General features: G+C 46.1%; 1 protein-coding gene across 1 annotated transcript in view; it reads right to left on the reverse strand.

Moving 5' to 3' along the window:
* Positions 1–2,603: 2,603 nt before the first annotated feature.
* The window catches only part of ST6GALNAC5 (ST6 N-acetylgalactosaminide alpha-2,6-sialyltransferase 5), a 111,157-nt gene continuing 90,908 nt past the window's right edge, over positions 2,604–22,852 (reverse strand). Inside the window, exons 4-5 of the mRNA XM_075321118.1 lie at positions 14,042–14,149; positions 2,604–3,346 (exon numbers count right to left, since the gene is read on the reverse strand). Of these exons, the coding sequence (XP_075177233.1) occupies positions 3,115–3,346; positions 14,042–14,149 (340 nt within the window). The 3' untranslated portion in view covers positions 2,604–3,114. The remainder of the gene's footprint in view (positions 3,347–14,041; positions 14,150–22,852) is intronic.

Raw genomic sequence — 22,852 nt, forward strand, 5'->3', positions numbered from 1 at the left:
TACAAAACAAGAAAATAACTCCGGCACACTGTTATTTCCCTAGATGTATAAATTGACACCAAATAGTCAATTCTTGATTCTATTTCTTTTATTGAAGTGCAAAAAGTGCTATACAAGACAGAAAGACCGCTGGGTGACCACGTTTCGGCCTAGAGGCCTTCCTCTGGTCGGACAGACTAAGATGAGCAGGAATCACCATGAAACAGTATGAAGCGTTCAAAAACGAAAATATGTTAGTTCTACCAATTGAGTAGGAGTAGTCATGGAATCAAGGTATGTGGAGTGCAGCTCCTAATACATGTGGTAGAATCGTCATACAATTCCCTATGGCCACTAGAAGGGAGGAGTTAAAGAGGCGTCCGCCCTCTGAGCGAGAAGCTGGCCCCCGTATGGTGTTAGGAGATTAGCCCACAGGAAAGCCTATTGTCTTAAATGTAATACAAGTACGATGTGGATCAATATGTGATATTGGAATGATGGTTCACGGAGCAGCCAGATGTCTGGGATCATATGTGTCAAAACATGTAGATAGGGAGAAACAAATTTGTATCCAGGATGAGGATTAAGGATCGGATAAGCCTGGAGAGCAGGTTAGGGGGGGGAGAGAGGTATACCCGCAATGCCTGGATGAGGACTCCTGGAGGGTAACCAGACCCTGGTTTCTGGTGAGAGATGTGTGCAGACCGCGCGTCCTGTGTGTTTTCAACGCTTCATACTGTTTCATGGTGATTCCTGCTCATCTTAGTCTCTCCGACCAGAGGAAGGCCTCTAGGCCGAAACGTTGTCACCCGGCGGACTTTGTCTTGTATAGCACTTTTTTTTTTTGCACTTTTTTCACTTCAATAAATGAAAAAGAATCAATTATTGCCTATTTGGTGTCCATTTATACAGCTAGGGAAATAACAGTGTTCCGGAGTTATATGGAAGCAGATCTGCGCCATCTTTGTCTTGTAGGAATTAGTTAATATTACAATGTACCTCAATCCTAAAATATCGCAGTTTACAATACAAGCAATGAAATTGCAATTCAAGTGCCCAAGAAACCAGAAGACAAAAGCCAAGAAAAATGACAATTGCTGTTCTTTGGTTGTAGTATCTCCCCTTCCCTACAATGCATCAAAAAGGGATGAAAACGTCAATTTCATCTAAGAATGATTCCAAGAATAAGCCCAGCTCGCCATAGAAAAAAAAACCCAAGCCGGCACCCAGCTCCTGTGACCGCATAATTAAAAGGTACGGGTCTGGGAAAATGGCAAAAGTTTAATCTAGTGGTTTAAAAAAAAAAAAAAAGTGCTGATCAATACCAAAGTTTGTTATCTCTGTAAGGCTATGTGTCCACGGCAGAATGTAGCTGCGGATTTTTCTGCATCAAAATCCTCAGCTTTCCCGCAAAATCCGCACCTTTTCAAAGGTGCGGATTTGTCGCGGATTTTTTTTTTTTTCCCAATTTTAAAGCCAAAATCCGGATGAAAATCCGCAACAATAATTGACATGTTGCAGATTTTTCCGGATCAAAATCCGCACGAAATCCGCTGCGGAAAAATCCGCAGCGTGGGCACAGCATTTCCAAAATGTCATAGAAATGGCTGGGAAGTGCCTGAGCTGCAGATTTTTGGGAAATCCGCGGCTTTTCCGTGAGAAATCCGCGGCAAAATCCGCGCATTTTCCGCAGCGTGGGCACATAGCCTGATCGTACCGATCTGAGAATAATGGAGCCTGCGATAAAAACAAAACCCAAAAAACAAAGATGAATTTCGTTTGTTTTTTCTTCTCGATCTGACCGGCCCTTGGTGTCATTCAAAACTGCAATTCGTCCTGCAAAAAAACAACTCTGGAGAGGGAAAGTTATTAAAAAAAAAAAAAAAAAAAAATTATTTTTGCAAGAGGTAGTAAAGAAAGAAAGGGCAACAATGGCTACACCTCTAAGGTGTTAAAATAAATTAATACTATATCTGGCTGTACGTTACTGAAATCACAATTAAGGAGAAATTAAGTCATATTGTATCTCAGTTGTTCCAAAGGGTTTCCCTTACATCACACAGATGCAAACAATAAATGTAATAAGGCCCCATAGTGGCAGCTGCAGGCAGCGCGATCCGTCTGGGAAGAAGATTTAGGGATCTCAATTTACCTACAGGGATTTTCAGTCCATACCATTCTTATCTTACCATGTGTCGTATTGGCACTGATTAGTAAAGAGTGAGCACTACCATGCTCGGGTGCTTCGTACTGGTAACCAGTGATGAGCAGGCACTACCATGCTCAGTACTCTTAACTAGCAGTTAATGCTTGAATGGGTGCAACTCGAGTTCCCAAGTACAATGGAAGTCAATGGGGAAGTCTGGCATTTTTCTGGAAGATTTCCCAGAAAAATACTTGAAGTTACCCATTGACTTCCATTATACTCGGGTACTCAACTAGCAGTTAGCTTGAATGGGCACGACTTGAGTACCCGAGTATAATGGAAGTCAATGGGTAACTTCAAGTATTTTTCTGGGAAATCTTCCAGAAAAATGCCAGACTTCCCCATTGACTTCCATTGTACTTGGGAACTCGAGTTGCACCCATTCAAGCATTAACTGCTAGTTAAGAGTACTGAGCATGGTAGTGCCTGCTCATCACTGGTTACCAGTACAGAGCACCCGAGCATGGTAGAGCCTGCTCATCACTAGTTACGAGTACTGAGCACCCGAGCATGGTAGTGCTCACTCATCACTGGTTAAGAGAACCGGGCACCCAAGCATGGTAGTGCCCGCTCATCACTTGGACAAATACCGAGCACCAGGGCATGGTAGTGCCCGCTCATCAATAGTTACGAGTACCAAGCACCCGAGCATGGTATTGCTAGCTCATCACTAGGACGAGTACTGAGCATGGTAGTGCTCGTTCATCACTAATTGTGAGTACCAAGCACCCAAGCATGGTTGTGCTCCTCAACACTAGTCACAAGTCCTGAGCACCCGAGCATGGTAGTGCCCGCTCATCACTAACACTGACCCTCACATTACGTGACACTGACTACAACCTTCCTGCCTCTAGGTGGATTGACGGGCTTGGTTCAGCATCGCCTCTTTCGCTCAGGTCTAGGTGACGGCTCCACTTTTGTATGACTCCTCAGAGTGTCGGCTTTAGCGGTCCGTGCCATCCAGCATGAGACTCTGGTTTCCAGTCCGGTTGAAAAAAGTGAATATTAAAAGTCCGTGCCCAGTTGGCAAAAACTCTTTTCTCGGTGATAAAACGGTGGTGGCTTCCTTTACGGCCTCGTTCATGGGAGATGTACATGGTACACTCGTCTGGTCCCAAAGGTTCATAGTAATGGTAAGGTACTGACGTGTGGTTGGCAGCCCTGCGGAGAAGAACAAGAACGTCAAATGCCTGGAAACCTCATGATCAATCAATCCATTGGTGACCAATAGCTGGACCTTAGAATAAAGGGGTATTCTACTGGATAGGTGCTCATCGATGGCAGTCCCAACTGACGGACCCTCACAACTACCCAGAACAGGGGTGTCTTGTCCCATTTCCCCCCTCCATGGCAGGGCTCAGCTGTCCGTGTCGCTGCCATAGACTTTGGATGAAGCTTTACCCACGGTCTAAACTTCACATCTCGGCAAGTTAACCACATTAAGACCTCAATCCAATAAACTTCTGCAAATGTTGCATTTGTCTCGCCGTCCCCGGTAATATTTTAGCTCAGTCCCATTTACTTGAATGGGGTGAGTGTGTAATGAGGCCCAGGTTCAGCCGCTAGAAGATGTGCACGGATGTACCCTGGAGCACCACATCCCAGAGTCAGACCCTCCGGACCCCGTCCACTCTGCAGTCCCCAACCAGCTCTTAATAGAAGCAGAGAAAAGCCGAGAGTCAAAACCAAAGTTCTCTTTATATATGATTTTAAAAACACAAGCGATTTAATTTCCTCGGGGATAGAAGATATATTGACGTACACGCCTCGAGAAGACGAGCCGTCCAGCTGTATAATAATATTGAGCTGTAATCATAATCTGGAACCTAAAAATTTACATCCTGAATCAATATCTGCAGCAAGTGATGAATATACGGCCAGTCAGGCATATAGCCGAATATGAAGACAGAACCGGAGTGTATTCACACACAGAATCCTAAGCAGGAGCGGGATCTGCAGCAGCGGCTAATAATGAAGTCACAACATCAAATACAAATGTAAGCGCTGTCATGGTAAAAAAGAAATGCAGAACAAACTGTAGATTGTATGAACGGTATATAAAAACAGAAAGGATAGCGGTGAAAGAGCAATAATCATACCCAGCGCAGGAAGAGAGGAGAAGGGGCTATAGACACTCTGACAACTACTGCAGGTAGAAATGGGGAGGGGTTATAGGCACTCCGGCAACTACTGCAGCCAGAAACAGGGAAGGGGCTATAGGCACTCTGGCAACTACTGCAGGCAGAAATGGGGAGGGGTTATAGGCACTCTGGCAACTACTGCAGGCAGAAACAGGTAGAGGCTATAGGCACTCCGGCAACTACTGAAGGCAGAAATGGGGAGGGGTTATAGGCACTCTGGCAACTACTGCAGGCAGAAACAGGTAGAGGCTATAGGCACTCCGGCAACTACTGAAGGCAGAAATGGGGAGGGGTTATAGGCACTCCAGCAACTACTGCAGGCAGAAATGGGGAGGGGTTATAGACACTCCAGCGACTACTGCAGCCAGAAACAGGGAAGGGGCTATAGGCACTCCGGCAACTACTGCAGCCAGAAACAGGGAAGGGGCTATAGGCACTCCGGCAACTACTGCAGCCAGAAACAGGGAGGGGTTATAGGTACTCCAGCAACTACTGCAGGCAGAAATGGGGAGGGGTTATAGACACTCTGGCAACTACTGAAGGCAGAAATGGGGAGGGGTTATAGGCACTCTAGCAACTACTGAAGGCAGAAATGGGGAGAGGTTATAGGCACTCCAGCAACTACTGAATGCAGAAATGGGGAGAGGTTATAGGCACTCCAGCAACTACTGAATGCAGAAATGGGGAAAGGTTATAGGCACTCCAGCAACTACTGCAGCCAGAAACAGGGAGGGGTTATAGGCACTCCAGCAACTACTGCAGGCAGAAATGGGGAAAGGTTATAGGCACTCCAGCAACTACTGCAGCCAGAAACGGGGAAAGGTTATAGGCAGTCCGGCAAGTAATGAAAGCAGAAATAGGGAGAGGTTAGTTATGCACCCCAGCAACTACTGCAGACAGATACGTGGAGGGGTTACCTATAGGCACTCCCGCAAACCTGCAGGTAGAAAATGGGGAGGGGTTAGTTACAGGCACCAGGGCAACTAGTGCAGGCAGAAATAGGGAGGGGTTAGTTATAGTTACTCCGGCAACTACTGCAGGCAGAGTAAGCTCAAGAAAGTAGACTTCACCTGCTGTAAATATTCGTGAAAAAATTAATTAGCAAGCCTAATAAAGAACTGAATATTAGTCTCATGTCATTATGCCTTAGGCACAAAGAGCAAATTCTAATACTTTCCTGTTCACAGAAAGCGTATCAGGGGAGGTCGGATGACGGTGACAGACTGGAGAATACAAGGGAGACCGGCAGGTTTTTTGTTGTTTTTTTTCTAAAGTATCTTTGATAATGTCCAGATGTAATAACCAAAAGTTATCACAAAAACTGATTTTTTTAATTTACTCAAATTATTATTGAACCGATTGATGACACAGAGCGAGGATGCCGGTCCTGCTGATTGTGTGATCGGCAGCCACAGTCCTGAGCGACCGGCGGAGGTCAGATCAGCCGAACCTCAGATTGTGGCCTTCAAAAGGTCAAAGCTAACGACAATAAAGACCTGTACTAATCTATATTATGTTCAGTTATTTGTGGCGTAAAAAGAAAATTAAGATTTCTGCACTTTATGAAATATAACCACTAACCTATATCCACCACTACCTATATCCACCACCTCGGCTGCCCGTGCCCTGTATGCCGGAGCCGGTCATGCACAAGTTCAATCCCGCCGGCTGCCCGCTCCATTATGATGTATGAGGGGGTATTATTAAATCCTCATCGCTCCCCGCGCCGCTCGTCCCCTGCTTCATTGACTTCACACCATTACGTCCTGTACCTTTGAGACGTCCTTCGTATGAACAGATAAGATTTCCACTTAGTTCCATGGCGGTGATTACACAGACTTGGTTCTCTCCTAATTAATACTTATGGTTGACAACCATTAAAGCGTTCTAATCCTGGCGAGGCGGCGTCCTAAATAAGGATTAATACAGAGATCATGACGGCTCAGAAGACGGCCGGACAATGATTACACTGCCCTCCGCTGATAGGAAACCCACCGCTGTTAACTCCTAGTGCAGGTTATGGGGGAAGCGAGTAGAGCCCCAGGTAGAACGAGTCACCGTGGAGCGTAATAAGTTATATATTGATTCAGTCCTTTTTGATAAATATCATTTTGAGACCAGAGTCACTGCGTCCCGGCTGCAAAAACCGCGGTGCGAAAAGGGAAATATTAGGATCAAGGAGAAGCGGCCGAGAGGTAAAATTCTGATTGGAGTCCTGGTCATTTGTAAGCGAGGACAGCGGCTGCTCCATACTCTATTCATTCAGATTAGAAGTTTTAGTTTGTTTTCTTTTTTTTTGGGGGGGGGGGTGGTGTTCCCTATAGTGAAGGTTTTTTGTGCATCTTTCAACACGTCAATGTCAGTTTTAATTAACCCCCCTCCCCTTCCATCTGGCACAATGTAAAAAATAGAGACTTATCCATTGTTTTATTACTTTGTGCTTTATGTAAATATTTTATTACTCTAGCCCTAGACCCAACGCTGGATATTGTTACAGAGTAGAATACATTTCACATATTTATAATGTGTATATGCTTTTCTTATAGCTTTTTTACATTGGGGACAAAATTGGAAGTGAGAGGAGAGCGGTGGAGCTGCAGCTTCTCGGTGTCGGCCGGGCGAAGTGATGTGATAGTCCTGGGGCAGATTTCCTCATTGCCAGGACTGTGATATCAGCTCTATTCCAAAAAGTTGGCAAAATAAGATCATTAATGACCGCTGTGAGGATTATCATATATGTAGCATCTAGTGTGCCCTTAAGGCGATTAAATATATATAATTTAATCTTGGGCTGTTCTGTTATCTCGATCCTGAAAACCACGTCTGTGGGCTCGGCGTAATAGTTATCATAATAGATTGGTGGCAGGGAGTTTATGCCAAGGATCATTGTTGGGCAACCAGTGAGATCTGGGGAGGATTAGATATATTACGCCCGCAGGAGTCGGGGGAATATATACTTTACTCTCACCGGGAATCTTTCAATCATCGGCATAGTAGAATAGCGGCCTCCTTGCTTATTGTCGGGCAATTCCATAATTGGCCTGACTATAAGAGGGGCGCTAGAGAGCGAGTCATGTGCTCTGTCTGGTGGAGGGGGGGGGTGGTGTAACTTCCACTTCCTCCCCCTTTTCCTGACAACCGCTGTTAAAACAATTATCAGTCGTTATGGGATTTAACCTTTACTTACTCCTGCGTATAACAATTTGTCACATTTATGGAATTTTTCCTGCAGGACTATGGGACCCGACATTTAATATTTGCAACTTTATCTACAACGGTTACATTTTTGTGCAGCTACATGCCAGTCTTCAGGTAGCGTAAAAATGTGTAAAATTATAATAAATCTGTAACTTGGCGCTTGTTAGTTTATCATGTGATATACATTGTGGCAAATGTAGAAATGTTTATTGTCAGGAATAAAAGTGCAATCCAAAAGTAATACTTCAAGCGCCACTCCAGCGATTTTTATTTCTCTTCAGCACTGGAGTGGCGCTTTAAATGCAAGCCCCCTGCCCCAGATCTTATAACTCAGCTTCCAGCGGCTTCATCGTCTTTCAGCAAAACGGGGCCAGAGCGAGGTCAAAGCGGGGACAGAGCGAGGGCAAATCGGAACCACAAAGAAGCCAAAAAGGGGCCAGAGCGAGGGCTAAATAGGGCCAGTGCGAGGGCTAAATGGGGCCAGAGCGAGGGCTAAAAGGGGCCAGAGCGAGGGCTAAATGGGGCCAGAGCGAGGGCTAAATGGGGCCAGAGCGAGGGCTAAATGGGGCCAGAGCGAGGGCTAAATAGGGCCAGTGCGAGGGCTAAATAGGGCCAGTGCGAGGGCTAAATAGGGCCAGTGCGAGGGCTAAATAGGGCCAGTGCGAGGGCTAAATGGGGCCAGAGCGAGGGCTAAAAGGGGCCAGAGCGAGGGCGAAATAGGGCCAGTGCGAGGGCTAAATGGGGCCAGTGCGAGGGCTAAATGGGGCCAGAGCGAGGGCTAAATGGGGCCAGAGCGAGGGCTAAAAGGGGCCAGAGCGAGGGCTAAATAGGGCCAGTGCGAGGGCTAAATGGGGCCAGAGCGAGGGCTAAAAGGGGCCAGAGCGAGGGTTAAATGGAGCCAGAGCGAGGGCACAGCGGAACCACAAAGAAGCCAAAAAGGGACCAGAGCGAGGGCAAAATAAGAGCAAAATGGGGCTCTCATAGACTTGCAATGATTTGTGACCATGAAACACTGGAGCTGCCGGCACAAATCACAGGAGACAGACGGGAGCAGGGGTGATGAAAGATCAAGCCGGCGGCAGGTGAGTATAAGACGGGGAGGAAGGGGATTTACATTTAAAGCAGCACTACAGTGAAAACAAAACAAACACACAAAAAAAACCGCTGGCGTTGTGCCTTTAAAAAAAATAAAAAAAATAAAAAAGGGGATGATAAATCTGATAAATCCTCCCAGCACCAGGTATCATCAGGCTATTCTTGATTTCTGCCACCAGGTGGCAGTGCACTATGTTGATGCGCGGCCTCTAGCAGCAGGTAACACTTTCACCTACCATGTATATCGGTTTCATCTGTCATATCGATTGTCAGGACTTTTACGGATATTTTTTCCATTTTAGCATACATTACTCAGTTTTTCCATTTGCTCCCTCGGCCGGCACCATTCTCTGCAGTAATGACGTGCCGTATATCCAGGTAACCCCTGCAGCCAATAAGTGGTCTCAGCGAGTGATTGACTGCAGCGCTCACAGGTATATCCAGCATCTCATTGATGCAGCGGAATAAAAAAAAAATCAAGGGAAACCACTGGAGTGTTGAGGGATCGATCAGGTATTTATATTTAGCAAAGTCCCTGCTTTCAGATTTAATTCTAAGCTGGAACAGCCACTTTGTATTGTGGAATCCAGGGACAGATCCGCTTCACACTGTGTACATATTGTTAAACAGACTCTTAGATCTGATGAAGCTGGTGAAATTTTTGTAACAATCCATGTCAGAACTGCTGTATAATACTGTTAGTCTATTAAAAAGAGCAGTTTACGAGCTCCGAACTAAGTGTACGCATGCTTCACTCACCCAGCCCGACAGCCTCTCAATACACCTCCTCCCTGCTGAGATGTCACATTGGTACAAGCTACAGCTATTAAGCAATATGGAATAAAGGATATTTAGGCTGGGTGGGCGAAGACTGAAAAGCTGTCAGTCTACCCATCCATCCTGGCTGACAGCTGCAGTTTGTAGTAGTATGTGATCTTATCAGGGAGGAGGGATGCAAAACAAGCCGCCAATCAGACCATGTGGGGGGAAATTCAGCAGCATCAGGGAGGGTCCTGAGATGTCACTCAAACAATATGGGTGGAGTTTAAGCAACAGCAGGGAGGAGGGACACTGAGGTGCTGTCAGTCAGGTTATGTGGGCAAAGATTATGCAGCAGGGAGGATGGACAATGAGGAGCTGTCAATCTGGCTAAGTGGGCAAAAGTTACGCAACAGCAGGGAGGAGGGATGCTGAAGTGCTATCAATCTGGCTAGGTGATAACTGTCAAGCAGAATGAATCTGGTTTATGCCGCGCTATCACCAAGGAATCGATGTTGATTGATTATTTCATCTCCTTATTCCTTTGTACAGGTCAAAGCGTTTCAGAGATTGCAATGTCCTTCATCAGGACATCAAAGAAAGATCAACAACAATCTACAAGTAGATTGCCAGCATCCCGGAGTCGCCTCTTCACTGTAGACGTTGACACTGGTGTTTTGCAGGTACTATTTAATGAAGCGGACAGTTGAGGACCTGTGAGGCATCGATTTCTCACACTAGAGCCTTTAATGTACTTGTCTTGTTGCTCAGTTGTGCAGCGCAGCCTCCCACTTCTCTTTCTACTCTGGTTACAGCCTGTTTGTGCTCTTCTCTGAAGGGAGTAGTACAGTCATGGCCAAAAGTTTTGAGAATGCTACAAATATTAATTTTTACAAAGTCTACTGCTTAGGTTTTTCTAATGGCAATTTGCATATACTCCAGAATGTCATAAAGAGTGATCAGCTTAACAGCAATTACTTGCAAAGTCAATATTGGCTAAGAAAATGAACTTTAACCCCCCAAAACACATTTCAACATCATTGTATTCCTGCCTTAAAAGGAGCAGCTAACATTGTTTTAGTGATTGTTCCATTAACACAGGTTTGGGTGTTGATGAGGACAGGGCTGGCGATCAATCAGTCATGATTAAGTAAGAATGACACCACTGGACACTTTAAAAGGAGGCTGGTGCTTGGTATCATTGTTTCTCTTCAGTTAACCATGGTTATCTCTAAAGAAACACGTTCAGCCATCATTGCTCTGCACAAAAATGGCCTAACGGAAGAGTATCGCAGCTACAAAGATTGTTGACTGAGGTGCAATCTATCGCATCATCAAGAACTTCAAGGAGAGAGCTTCCATTGTTGCCAAAAAGGCTCCTGGGCGCCCAAGAAGGACCAGCAAACGCCAGGACCGTATCTTAAAACTGTTTCAGCTGCGGGATGGGACTACCAGCAGTGGCGAGCTAGCTCAGCAATGGCAGCAGGCTGGTGTGAGGGCTTCTGCACACACTGTGAGACGGAGACTCTTTGAGCAAGGCCTGGTTTCAAGGAGGGCAGCAAAGAAGCCACTTCTCTCCAGAAAAAACATCAGGGACCGACTGATATTTTGCAAAAGGTACAGGGAGTGGACTGCTGAGGACTGAGGTAAAGTCATTTTCTCAGATGAATCCCCTTTTCGATTGTTTGGGACATCTGGAAAACAGCTTATTAGGAGAAGAAGAAGAGGTGAGCGCTACCACCAGTCTTGTCTCATGCCAACTGTTAAGCATCCTGAAACCATTCATGTGTGGGGTTGCTTCTCAGCCAAGGAATCGGCTCACTCACAGTCTTGCCTAAAAACACAGCCATTAATAAAGAATGGTACCAGAATGTCCTCCAAGAGCAACTTCTCCCAACTGTCCAAGAGCAGTTTGGCGCCCAACAATGCCTTTTCCAGTATGATGAAGCACCTTGCCATAAAGCAAAGGTGATCACTAAATGGCTCATGGAACAAACCAGAGATTTTGGGTCCATGGCCTGGAAACTCCCCAGATCTTAATCCCATTGAGAACTTGTGGGCAATCATCAAGAGATGGGTGGACAAACAAAAACCAACAAATTCTGGCAAAATGCAAGCATTGCTTATGCAAGAATGGACAGCTATCAGTCAGGATTTGATCCAGAAGTTGATTGAGAACATGCCAGGGAGAATTGCAGAGTTCCTGAAGAAGAAGGGTCAACACTGCAAATATTGACTTGCTGCATTAACTCATTCTAACTGTCAATATAACCTTTTGGTACTCATAATATGATTGCAATTATATTTCTGTATGTGATGTAAACATCAGACAAACACAATTAAAAACCAGAGGGCAACAGATCATGTGAAAATATAATTTTGGTGTCATTCTCAAAACTTTTGTCCATGACTGTACACACCCTTGTAGGAAATCTTCAGTTTCTTGGCAATTTCTCGCATGGAATAGCCTTCATTTCTAAGAACAAGAATAGACTGTCGACTTTCACATGAAAGTTCTCTTTTTCTGGCCATATTGAGAGTTCAATGGAACCAACAAATGTAATGCTCCAGATTCTCAACTAGCTCAAAGGAAGGTCAGTTTTATAGCTTCTCTAATCGGCAAAACTGTTTTCAGCTGTGCTAACATACTTGCACAAGGGTTTTCAAGGGATTTCTAACCATCCATTAGCCTTCTAACACAGTTAGCAAACACAATGTCCCATTAGAACAGTGGAGTGGTGGTTGTTGGAAATGGGCCTCTATAAACCTATGTAGATATTGCATTAAAAACCAGACGTTTGCAGCTAGAATAGTCATTTACCACAGTAACAATGTATAGAGGGGATTTCTGTTTAATATATTAGCTTTATTGAAAAAAATGTGCTTTTCTTTCAAAAATAAGGAAATATCTAAGTGACCCTAAACTTTTGAACTGTAGTGTATAAAGTTGGGATTGATTAAAACTTTGTGAAAGCCAAAGACACATTCACAAGGGTTCCAGTACATTTCACAGAAATTCTCCAGCATTTCACCAGCGAAACTGAAGGAAGATCAGAGCTTATGAGAGATGATGTATTTGAAGGAAGTCTAAATGATAAGAAATTGAGATCTTGGAAAAGTGGATCTGTAAAAACTTCTTAGGAAAAAATAACTCCAGAATATGCTGAAGGTGTTGACGCACTGCTAAATGCAACCAGTGTCTTGGATGTCGCATGTAATGCACTTTTTGCATCACATTTGGATTTCTTCCCTCAGAATCTTGGGGATGTAAGCGATGAACAAGACGAGCGGTTTCGCCAGGACATTAAAGTAATGGAACAATGACTCAGTGTTGGCAGATTACTGCTGGATGTGATATAGGGACAACCCTGAAAAATCGGATCAACGACAGCCTAATGTCAGCATTTTTCATTTCTGCTCATATTTTGGTTTCTATTTTGCAGGTGAAATTATTTTGGTTCAGTATAAACAGTTTTGTAAGGAGAAGCATTTTTTCTAATATGTAGATTACGGTTTTCTTAATGTCGCCAGTATGTTTCCTATACCTTATAATAACGATGCTGCTCCATGGAAACTATACGTGCTACAGAGAAACTATACAGTGTGTCCACCCATATGCTGTCCACCGCCATTAACTTGAGAACGGCAGCAGCTATAGGCATAGAAGTGGTGTCTAGGTATAGTAAAGTAGCCATGCGCTACGCAATGAAACCACCTATAGCGCCACCTGGTGGAAAACAACGGAGTTAGCATTTTTATCTCGAAAACAGAACGAGATAGAGAAAAAAAAGTGAAATACAAAGTTGCAGGGCATCATCAATTCAATACGAATCGACACCTTGCATACAGAAATGCTATGATATGAAACCTATGCCCCCCCCCCAAATCATTGAATGCTGGCCATGCATATGGTGCTCATTTAACTTTGATGCTCAAAGTGGCCCCCGTCAGCTGCAATGCACATCTGGACTCTGCACAGCATACTGTATCTTGCTGCACGTTGTGCAATATGGTAGGTGACACGTTTGCACAATCATCTGTGATACGTCGTCGTAGGTCCTGCAATGTTGGTGGAGGGGTCGCATACACCTGCTGTTTGATGTGACCTCACAGAAAGAAGTCCAATGGGGTCAGGTCAGGTGAGCGTGGAGGCCACGCCACACAGCCACCATACACAATGACTTGTAGGAAGGTCTCCATGAGGTTTCGCTTCACGTCCGCAGCCTTGTGAGTTTTACACGTTCTAATCATAGCATTTCTGTATGCAAGGTGTCGATTCGTATTGAATTGATGATGCCCTACAACTTTGTAATTCACTTTTTTTTCCATCTCGTTACGTTTTCTAAATAAAAATGCTAACTCCGTTGTTTTGCACCAGGTGGCGCTATAGGTGGTTTCATTGCGTAGCGCATGGCTACTTTACTATACCTAGACACCACTTCTATGCCTATAGCTGCTGCCGTTCTCAAGTTAATGGCGGTGGACAGGATATGGGTGGACACACTGTATACATGAAATCAGGACAAAAAGATGATTCAGAAAAGTACAAAGTCACCTGCGATGACTACAAAAAATATTTTTTTGTAGACCTGGGTTATTATTCTCTACTTATCATTCTATTTGTAGCACAGGGAATCTGGAATTAGTGGGAGTGAATATTTACCTGCAGAAATCTGGCGGCACCATCCCGTACACATCGATTGTATCGCAGAGCTCTAATGCGATGGACATGGTGAACCATCCCGTGCTCAGCCACGTGTTGGACACTTTCCTGTAATGAGAAGACGCAGCTCTATTACTGAGGATAGACGATCATATAAAATCACAAAATATTACTGTGTTGGTCGGGACAAGAGCCGTGTTCAGACCTTGGCACTGAAATGCGTTGTGACGCTGCTGACCCCAAATCCTCCGCACGTACATAATGCCGCTGGTCTGCCAAAAATACAGACACGGCTGCTGCAGGTCAGACTAGGTCGGATGCAGATCACGTACATTATATATTATTTCACATTTGCTTCACTTTGCAGACGCTTTTGATAAATCTCATCAGCTATTTACACTTTAGCACATGGCGATGTTTGATGATACTGCTATACTCACGTCTGGACTCATTGCTGCCCCCTAGCACAAACTTTATTTAAAAAAAAAAAAAACTTGGCCAAAATGTCAGCAAAACCATTAAACAAGTGACAACTTTCCATATTATATGTATAAGAGAAGATCAGGGCTTCTGACATCTCCATGAAAGGGCTTTTCTGCCATCCTTTCCCATATAGTGTGTACATCATACAAAAAAAAATATATATATATGGGGCCCCAACAGCCCACAACGAGCCGCAATGCCCAATCAGAACGGATTTAAGTACTACACTGATTTTATATTAGCATGTATCTGTACAGGATGCTGTCTGTGACCCGCAGCCACCACTAGAGGGAGCCATGTGCACAGCAGCTAAAGAGCTGGAGCTGCGTACATATGTATACAGTGAGCTCCCCCTAGTGGTGCCTCTCAGTAATCACTATTAAAAGCAAATCTGGAAAGCAGCTCAATCCTACACCCCCACCTACAAGAGACCCTAGAAAACTCCATGCTACCCATCTTAGCAATTGTGGACATGGTTTTTGGAGTTCTTTTACCTTTAGAAGCAAGCAAGGGGCCAATTACTATCAATGCACTCAATGTCCGCCCATGCATGTCAACAGACGGCCTGTCCTGCTTCTTTCCATGTACAACCATTCCCTCTGCCGCACGTTCTCCCAGTCACCCGGTTCTTCAGCCCATTCTTCTTGCTAAAATTGGATAGTTGTTTTCATGGGGGGAAATCGGTCCAAATGATCTTTTGATCAATAATAAGCCGTCCTGTGTGCACATGAGGAATTATGCCATTTCTGGACATTATATGACTTGTATTCTGCGTTTTCCACCAGTTTTCCCCCTCGTCAGGTTCTATCCATAATTTACATTTGTCTCTGAGCTGGTGGGTGGAGACTGACTGCTCTGATGTCTCCATACACAGAGGGATTCACTCCTGTCTATATGAAGCTCATGTTCAGAAGCAGCAGCTGCATGGAGAATATTGTACAGCAGTACTGAGCAGGGTAGCTGTGAATTCACCTCATGGGGAGATTAAATACTTTTACATAGCAGCAGTAACTTGGGAAGACATACAGGAGTATTAAGCATGGTAGCTGTGGATTAATCACAAGAGCGAGATAAAACACTTACTATAAAGCAGCATCATGGAGGACATTATAAAGCAGTGCTAGCTCTGACTGAGAAACATTTACTAGTAATCCGCTACATGAAGGACATTATACTGGAGTATTAAGTAGTGTAGCTGTGAATCCAGCATTTGTTAACATAAAATATTTACCAATAATCAGCAGCATGGAGGAAATTATACAGGAGTATGGAGCAGTGTAGTTGTGAATCTAGCATTTAACGTAAACTATTAGAAATCAGCAGCGTGGAGGACATTATACAGGAGTACAGAGCAGTGTAGCTGTGAGTCCAGCATTTAACGTATAACATTACTAGAAATCAGCAGCGTGGAGGACATTATACAGCAGTACTGAGTTGTATTAGTTGTGAATCCAGCATTTAATGTAAACCACTACTAGAAATCAGCAGCATGGAGGACATTATACAGGAGTACTGAGCAGTGTAGCTGTGAATCCAGCATTAGTTAATCTAAAAGATTTACTAGAAAGCAGCTGCATGGAGGACATTATACAGGAGTAATTAGCAGTGTAGCTGTGAGGCCAGCATTTAACATAAAATATTACTAGAAATCAGCAACGTAGAAGACATTATACAGGAGTAATGAGCAGTGTAGCTGTGAATCCAACATTTAACGTAAAACATTATTAGAAATCAGCAACATGGAGGACATTATACAGGAGTACTTTGCTGTGTAGCTGTGAGTCCAGCACTAGATGAGATAAAACACTAACTAGAGATGACTGGCACAGTTTGTGACCTTCTGCCCCTTCCACTTCCACCCTTGTCGATAGATCTCAATAGATGGCTGTAATCTGTGATGAGTTGGGGAAGAGGCTTATAAGTGTATAAAGAAGCAGATTTCTCAAATAAATATTTTAAAGATTCTTATATTCGCCATTACTGTTGATTTTGTGGGAAAAAATGATGATTTATTTCTGAAGATCGATCCTTTTCAGTAGAAAATTGGTGGTGGTCGGAGCTCCCTCGCTGCGCCATGGTGCACTTGTCTCCACCACAGGTCAGGACATCATTTTCACCTTCCGCTGTTAGCGCAGTGTGGGGTGAGGCGCAGCGAGGGGTGAGGCGCAGTCGCACAGCGTGGGGTGAGGTGCAGTCACTCAGTGTGGGGTGAGGCGCAGCATGGGGTGAGGCGCAGTCGCTCAGTGTGGGGTGAGGCGCAGCGTGGAGTGAGGCGCAGTCGCTCAGCGTGGGGTGAGGCGCAGTCGCTCAGCGTGGGGTGAGGCGCAGTCGCTCAGCGTGGGGTGAGGCGCAGTCGCTCAGCGTGGGGTGAGGCGCAGTCGCTCAGCGTGGGGTGAGGCGCAGTCGCTCAGCGTGGGGTGACCGTGCAGCGATGGGTGAGGCGCAGTCGCTCAGCATGGGGTGACGCGCGTCGCACAGGTGATGTATTTTCTTGCTTCTCTTGAGAATATCTTGATTCCAGGATGATGAGCTGAAATGACACAAATCCTCCGGAAGCCTCCGCTGCTCGGACAAGTGCTGCTCGCTGAGCGTGCGGGGGATGGTTACAGGACGACTCTTCTCTAATGACATTACACCCCCACATGCCGCCATTGCTGTCCAAATTACAGGGATACGGAGAAAAACACAAGTTCAAATGAAAACCCCGAATTAGCTAATGCTCTGCAGACTGTAATTACTCCGCATGGAAGGAAATTTCTCCACATTAGTATCCATATCCACCAATATGCTGTGCGCTCTCGTGAGATAAAGACAAAATCTGAGATTGCACAAAGGATAATTCCCAGACTTCTATACTGTAGCTGTCCAGGGCAATCAGCTTTACAGGTCACTATCTGCTGGGATTTGTAGTTCTACAGGCTGCTCACCTCCACCATGGAGAAAGGTTAGAAGAAGTCTGAGCTTTCCCAAAGGCAATGGCCAGGTCGCAACCCCTTGTGTAACGTTCATTAGCTCCGGGTGACACGTAGGCAGGAAGATATTGCAATTTGCTCTTACAGGCCAGATATGTAGCTGGACGGTGCAAGGGTCGAGGCTGGCAAACATCAGTCACGGGTGGAGAGAAGGCCGAGGGTCAGGACTGGCCGCAGGTAACGAGCCAAGACCCTGATAACTGCGCATAAAAAAAAAAAAAATCAAGTCAACTCTGCTTTTCTATAAAACTGAAAATGGAAAATATCAGCTGAAAGGTGGAAGAATAAGGAATGACGTCCGTCCGTCCGTCCATCTGAAAGCGAAGAGGTGACGTCCAGGCAAAATATCGGGGTCAATAAGTCGCTCATCACAAGGTCTATCAGTTCTGGTGACACCGGCAGTGGAGGCGGCTCATCTGCTTCATAATAGTGAGATCACAGACGGCCATGCAACCACCGAGTGACGCACGTTACACAAGTCTGGAATGGTGGCCCCAAAAAAGGTGAAGAAGCCTCAACTCCAATATTACCATAAGAAGTGTCGGCTCAAGATTACAATGAACAAAGTGGAAGATTGGAAACTGAGGATTTGGAGCAATGAGAAGAAAGTCAATAGATGGCTCTGATAAGGGCAAATGGGTTTGGAAAAAACAAGGGAAAAAGGGGAGAACGGATCGAGAAATGGAAGGAATTGTCATGTTCGGTAATGATATGGGGGTGTTTACAGCTAAAGACATTGGATACTTGGTCAGGATGGATGGATGTTCTCAATGCTGAGCTATATGTGAGGATCCTACAAGACAAGTTACTTCATACTCTCGAGTAGTATGGATATGAAAGACAACATAGTGTTCCAGCAGGACAGCGACCCGAAGCATACAGCAAGATTGTAGAAGAAATGGTTCAATGACAGAGTAGAGGAGCTGGATTGTCCCCACAGTCCCCAGACCTCAACCCAATCCAACACTTGTGGGTGAAAAAGATGTATACATCCCCAAGAGAGCCGACGAGTATATACCAACACTGGGAACATGGAAGAGACCAGACCAATATACACCAACACTGGGAATGTGGAGAAGAGACCTGACCAATATACACCAACACTGGGAACATGGAGAAGAGACCTGACCAGTATACACCAACACTGGGAACATGGAAAAAAGAGACCCGACCAATATACACCAACACTGGAAACATGGAAAAGAGACCAGACCAATATACACCAACACTGGGAACGTGTAGAAGAGACCTGACCAGTATACACCAACACTGGGAACATGGAGAAGAGACCTGACCAGTATACACCAACACTGGGAACATGGAGAAGAGACCTGACCAGTATACACCAACACTGGGAACATGGAGAAGAGACCTGACCATCATACACCAACACTGGGAACATGGAGAAGAGACCTGACCAATATACACCAACACTGGGAACATAGAGAAAATATCTGACCAGTATACACCAACACTGGGAATGTGGAGAAGAGACCTGACCAGTATACATCAACACTGGGAATGTGGAGAAGAGACCTGACCAGTATACACCAACACTGGGAATGTGGAGAAGAGACCTGACCAGTATACACCAACACTGGGAACATGGAGAAGAGACCTGACCAGTATACACCCAACACTGGAAACATGGAAAAGAGACCAGACCAATATACACCAACACTGGGAACATGGAGAAAATATCTGACCAGTATACACCAACACTGGGAACATGGAGAAAATATCTGACCAGTATACACCAACACTGGGAACATGGAGAAGAGACCTGACCAGTATACACCAACACTGGGAACATGGAGAAGAGACCTGACCAGTATACACCAACACTGGGAACATGGAGAAGAGACCTGACCAGTATACACCAATACTGGGAACATGGAGAAGAGACCTGACCAGTATACATCAACACTGGGAATGTGGAGAAGAGACCTGACCAGTATACACCAACACTGGGAATGTGGAGAAGAGACCTGACCAGTATACACCAACACTGGAAACATGGAAAAGAGACCAGACCAATATACACCAACACTGGGAACATGGAGAAAATATCTGACCAGTATACACCAACACTGGGAACATGGAGAAAATATCTGACCAGTATACACCAACACTGGGAACATGGAGAAGAGACCTGACCAGGATACACCAACACTGGGAACATGGAGAAGAGACCTGACCAGTATACACCAACACTGGGAACATGGAGAAGAGACCTGACCAGTATACACCAACACTGGGAACATGGAGAAGAGACCTGACCAGTATACACCAACACTGGGAACATGGAGAAGAGACCTGACCAGTATACATCAACACTGGGAATGTGGAGAAGAGACCTGACCAGTATACACCAACACTGGGAATGTGGAGAAGAGACCTGACCAGTATACACCAACACTGGGAACGTGGAGAAGAGACCTGACCAGTATACACCAACACTGGGAACATGGAGAAGAGACCTGACCAGTATACACCAACACTGGAAACATGGAAAAGAGACCAGACCAATATACACCAACACTGGGAACGTGTAGAAGAGACCTGACCAGTATACACCAACACTGGGAACATGGGAGAAAATATCTGACCAGTATACACCAACACTGGGAATGTGGAGAAGAGACCTGTCCAGTATACACCAACACTGGGAACATGAAGAAGAGACCTGACCAGTATACACCAACACTGGAAACATGGAAAAGAGACCAGACCAATATACACCAACACTGGGAACGTGTAGAAGAGACCTGACCAGTATACACCAACACTGGTAACATGGGAGAAAATATCTGACCAGTATACACCAACACTGGGAATGTGGAGAAGAGACCTGACCAGTATACACCAACACTGGGAATGTGGAGAAGAGACCTGACCAGTATACACCAACACTGGGAACATGGAGAAAATATCTGACCAGTATACACCAACACTGGGAACATGGAGAAATGGGGTCAGATATCGGTTGAGACATGCTGGAATCCAGCCCAGAAGGAGCCCAGAAGGATTCAGGCAGAGATTAAAGGCAAAGGAGAGTTACAATATACTAACAAAAAAGTAACAATTAACTTCAATTAAATGGTGCGCAGACTCTGCTGGAGATGGCCAGTCCCTGAGGTGCACAAACCCTGCTGGAGATGGCCGGTCCTCGAGGTGCACAGACCCTGCTGGAGATGGCCAGTTCCCGGGGTGCGCAGATCCTGCTGGAGATTGCCAGGTCCCGGGGTGCGCAGACCCTGCTGAAGATGGCCAGTTCCCGGGGTGCGCAGACCCTGCTGGAGATGGCCGGTCCCCGGGGTGCGCAGACCCTGCTGGAGATGGCCGGTCCCCGAGGTGCACAGACCCTGCTGGAGATGGCCGGTCTTCGAGGTGCGCAGACCCTGCTGGAGATGGCCAGGTCCCGGGGTGCGCAGACCCTGCTGAAGATGGCCAGTTCCCGGGGTGCGCAGACCCTGCTGGAGATGGCCGGTCCTCGAGGTGCGCAGACCCTGCTGGAGATGGCCGGTCCCCGGGGTGCGCAAACCCTGCTGGAGATGGCCGGTCCCCGAGGTGCACAGACCCTGCTGGAGATGGCCGGTCCCCGGGGTGCGCAGACCCTGCTGGAGATGGCCGGTCCCCGGGGTGCGCAGACCCTGCTGGAGATGGCCGGTCCCCGGGGTGCGCAAACCCTGCTGGAGATGGCCAGTCCCCGGGGTGCGCAGACCCTGCTGGAGATGGCCGGTCCCCGGGGTGCGCAGACCCTGCTGGAGATGGCCGGTCCCCGGGGTGCGCAGACCCTGCTGGAGATGGCCGGTTCCCGGGGTGCGCAGACCCTGCTGGAGATGGCCGGTCCCCGGGGTGCGCAGCTTCACTCTGCTAGGACAAAACTCTGGAAATCTTTATGAATTTTCTTTCTCTGTTCAAACAGAATAATTCAGCCATTAATTGGGTAGGAGATTGGTCCGGAGCTGCACCGCGCAATCTGCCAGGTAATCTGTGCACCCGGAGCCGACATCTGCATGTGACGGCTGTAAAATCATTATCACACATTAGCGAGAACCTGTCACCATGAAAACTCCGTCCAGTCCGCAGGCGCCATGTACAGAGCGGAGGGGCCGACTGATGCATGGGTGCGAGAAGATTCAGTATTACCTTAGATTTTATCTAATCTTCTGCTCTTCCTGGGATTTTGGGTCCAGTGGGCCGGGGCCAATCAGTGATAGGCAGCTTAGTATAAGTGTGCATGCAGAGACAGCTGTCAGTCACTGATGGGACTGCTCACTGGACCCCAAATCCTAGAACCACCCACTGGACACCAAATCACTGGACCGCCCACTGGACCCAAAATCACAGGACCGCCCACTGGACCCAAAATCATAGGACCGCCCACTGTACCCAAAATCATAGGACCGCCTACAGGACCCAAAATCCTAGGACCGCCCACTGGACCCAAAATCCTAGGACCGCCCACTGGACTGAAAATCCTAGGACCGCCCACTGGACCCAAATTCCTAGGACCACCCAGTGGACCCAAATTCCCAGGTAGGGCAGGAGAACGAAACAAAATCACAGTTTATACAGAGTCTTTTCTCACAAAACCTTGTATCAATGAACTCCGCTCCCCGCGCTCTCTAACATGACGGCTGCAGATTGGACGAATTTTCTTGCCAACATGTTCCCTTTAATATGGCAAAGTTCTGGGTCACACAGAAGAAATCTGGGCGTCCGATAACGGATGGCACAGCGGGCGTATCCGGGCCCTGATCACAATATCAATCAAGTCTAATAGAAATGTAATAAATATCATGGACTGATCAGTTTGGGACGAGACTGAGGAGACCCACGAAAAGGTGAAAAACCCCCTTCCCATAAACCTCTTGAAGATTCGAACTGGGGTCCCAAAAGATACAAAGTAACAATATGACACCCCCCATCCCCCCGCATACAGCTCCATATGCTCCAACTGAGAGCTAATACAATGTATCAATTCGTCCAGATTTGTCCGGATAGTCCCAATTTTTTGGAGACCGATTTAGCAAATTTCCATTGTCTTGTACTAAAAAGAGGGGAGCGGTACACACAATCACCACATCCAAAGACGGGCGTTTCCATACGGTATTGGGGCGATTTTCCTGATACTCTTTATTATAGCTTGAACGATCCTCAGACTTGGGACATCAGCGACCATCACTCATTCATTTAGAAGGATCCTCCCCCTTGACGAATAACTGCAATCTAGCAGTGTCACAATTTTCCTGCAGTGCCCCCACAGGTGACATGAAGCATTGCACGCAGCCCATACAGATGAATGTGATGTATGAGCTTGCCGGGTCCTCCAGAGACTCTTTATAGTCAC

This window comes from Anomaloglossus baeobatrachus, chromosome 8, assembly GCF_048569485.1.
Source record: "Anomaloglossus baeobatrachus isolate aAnoBae1 chromosome 8, aAnoBae1.hap1, whole genome shotgun sequence".
NCBI lineage: Eukaryota > Metazoa > Chordata > Amphibia > Anura > Aromobatidae > Anomaloglossus > Anomaloglossus baeobatrachus.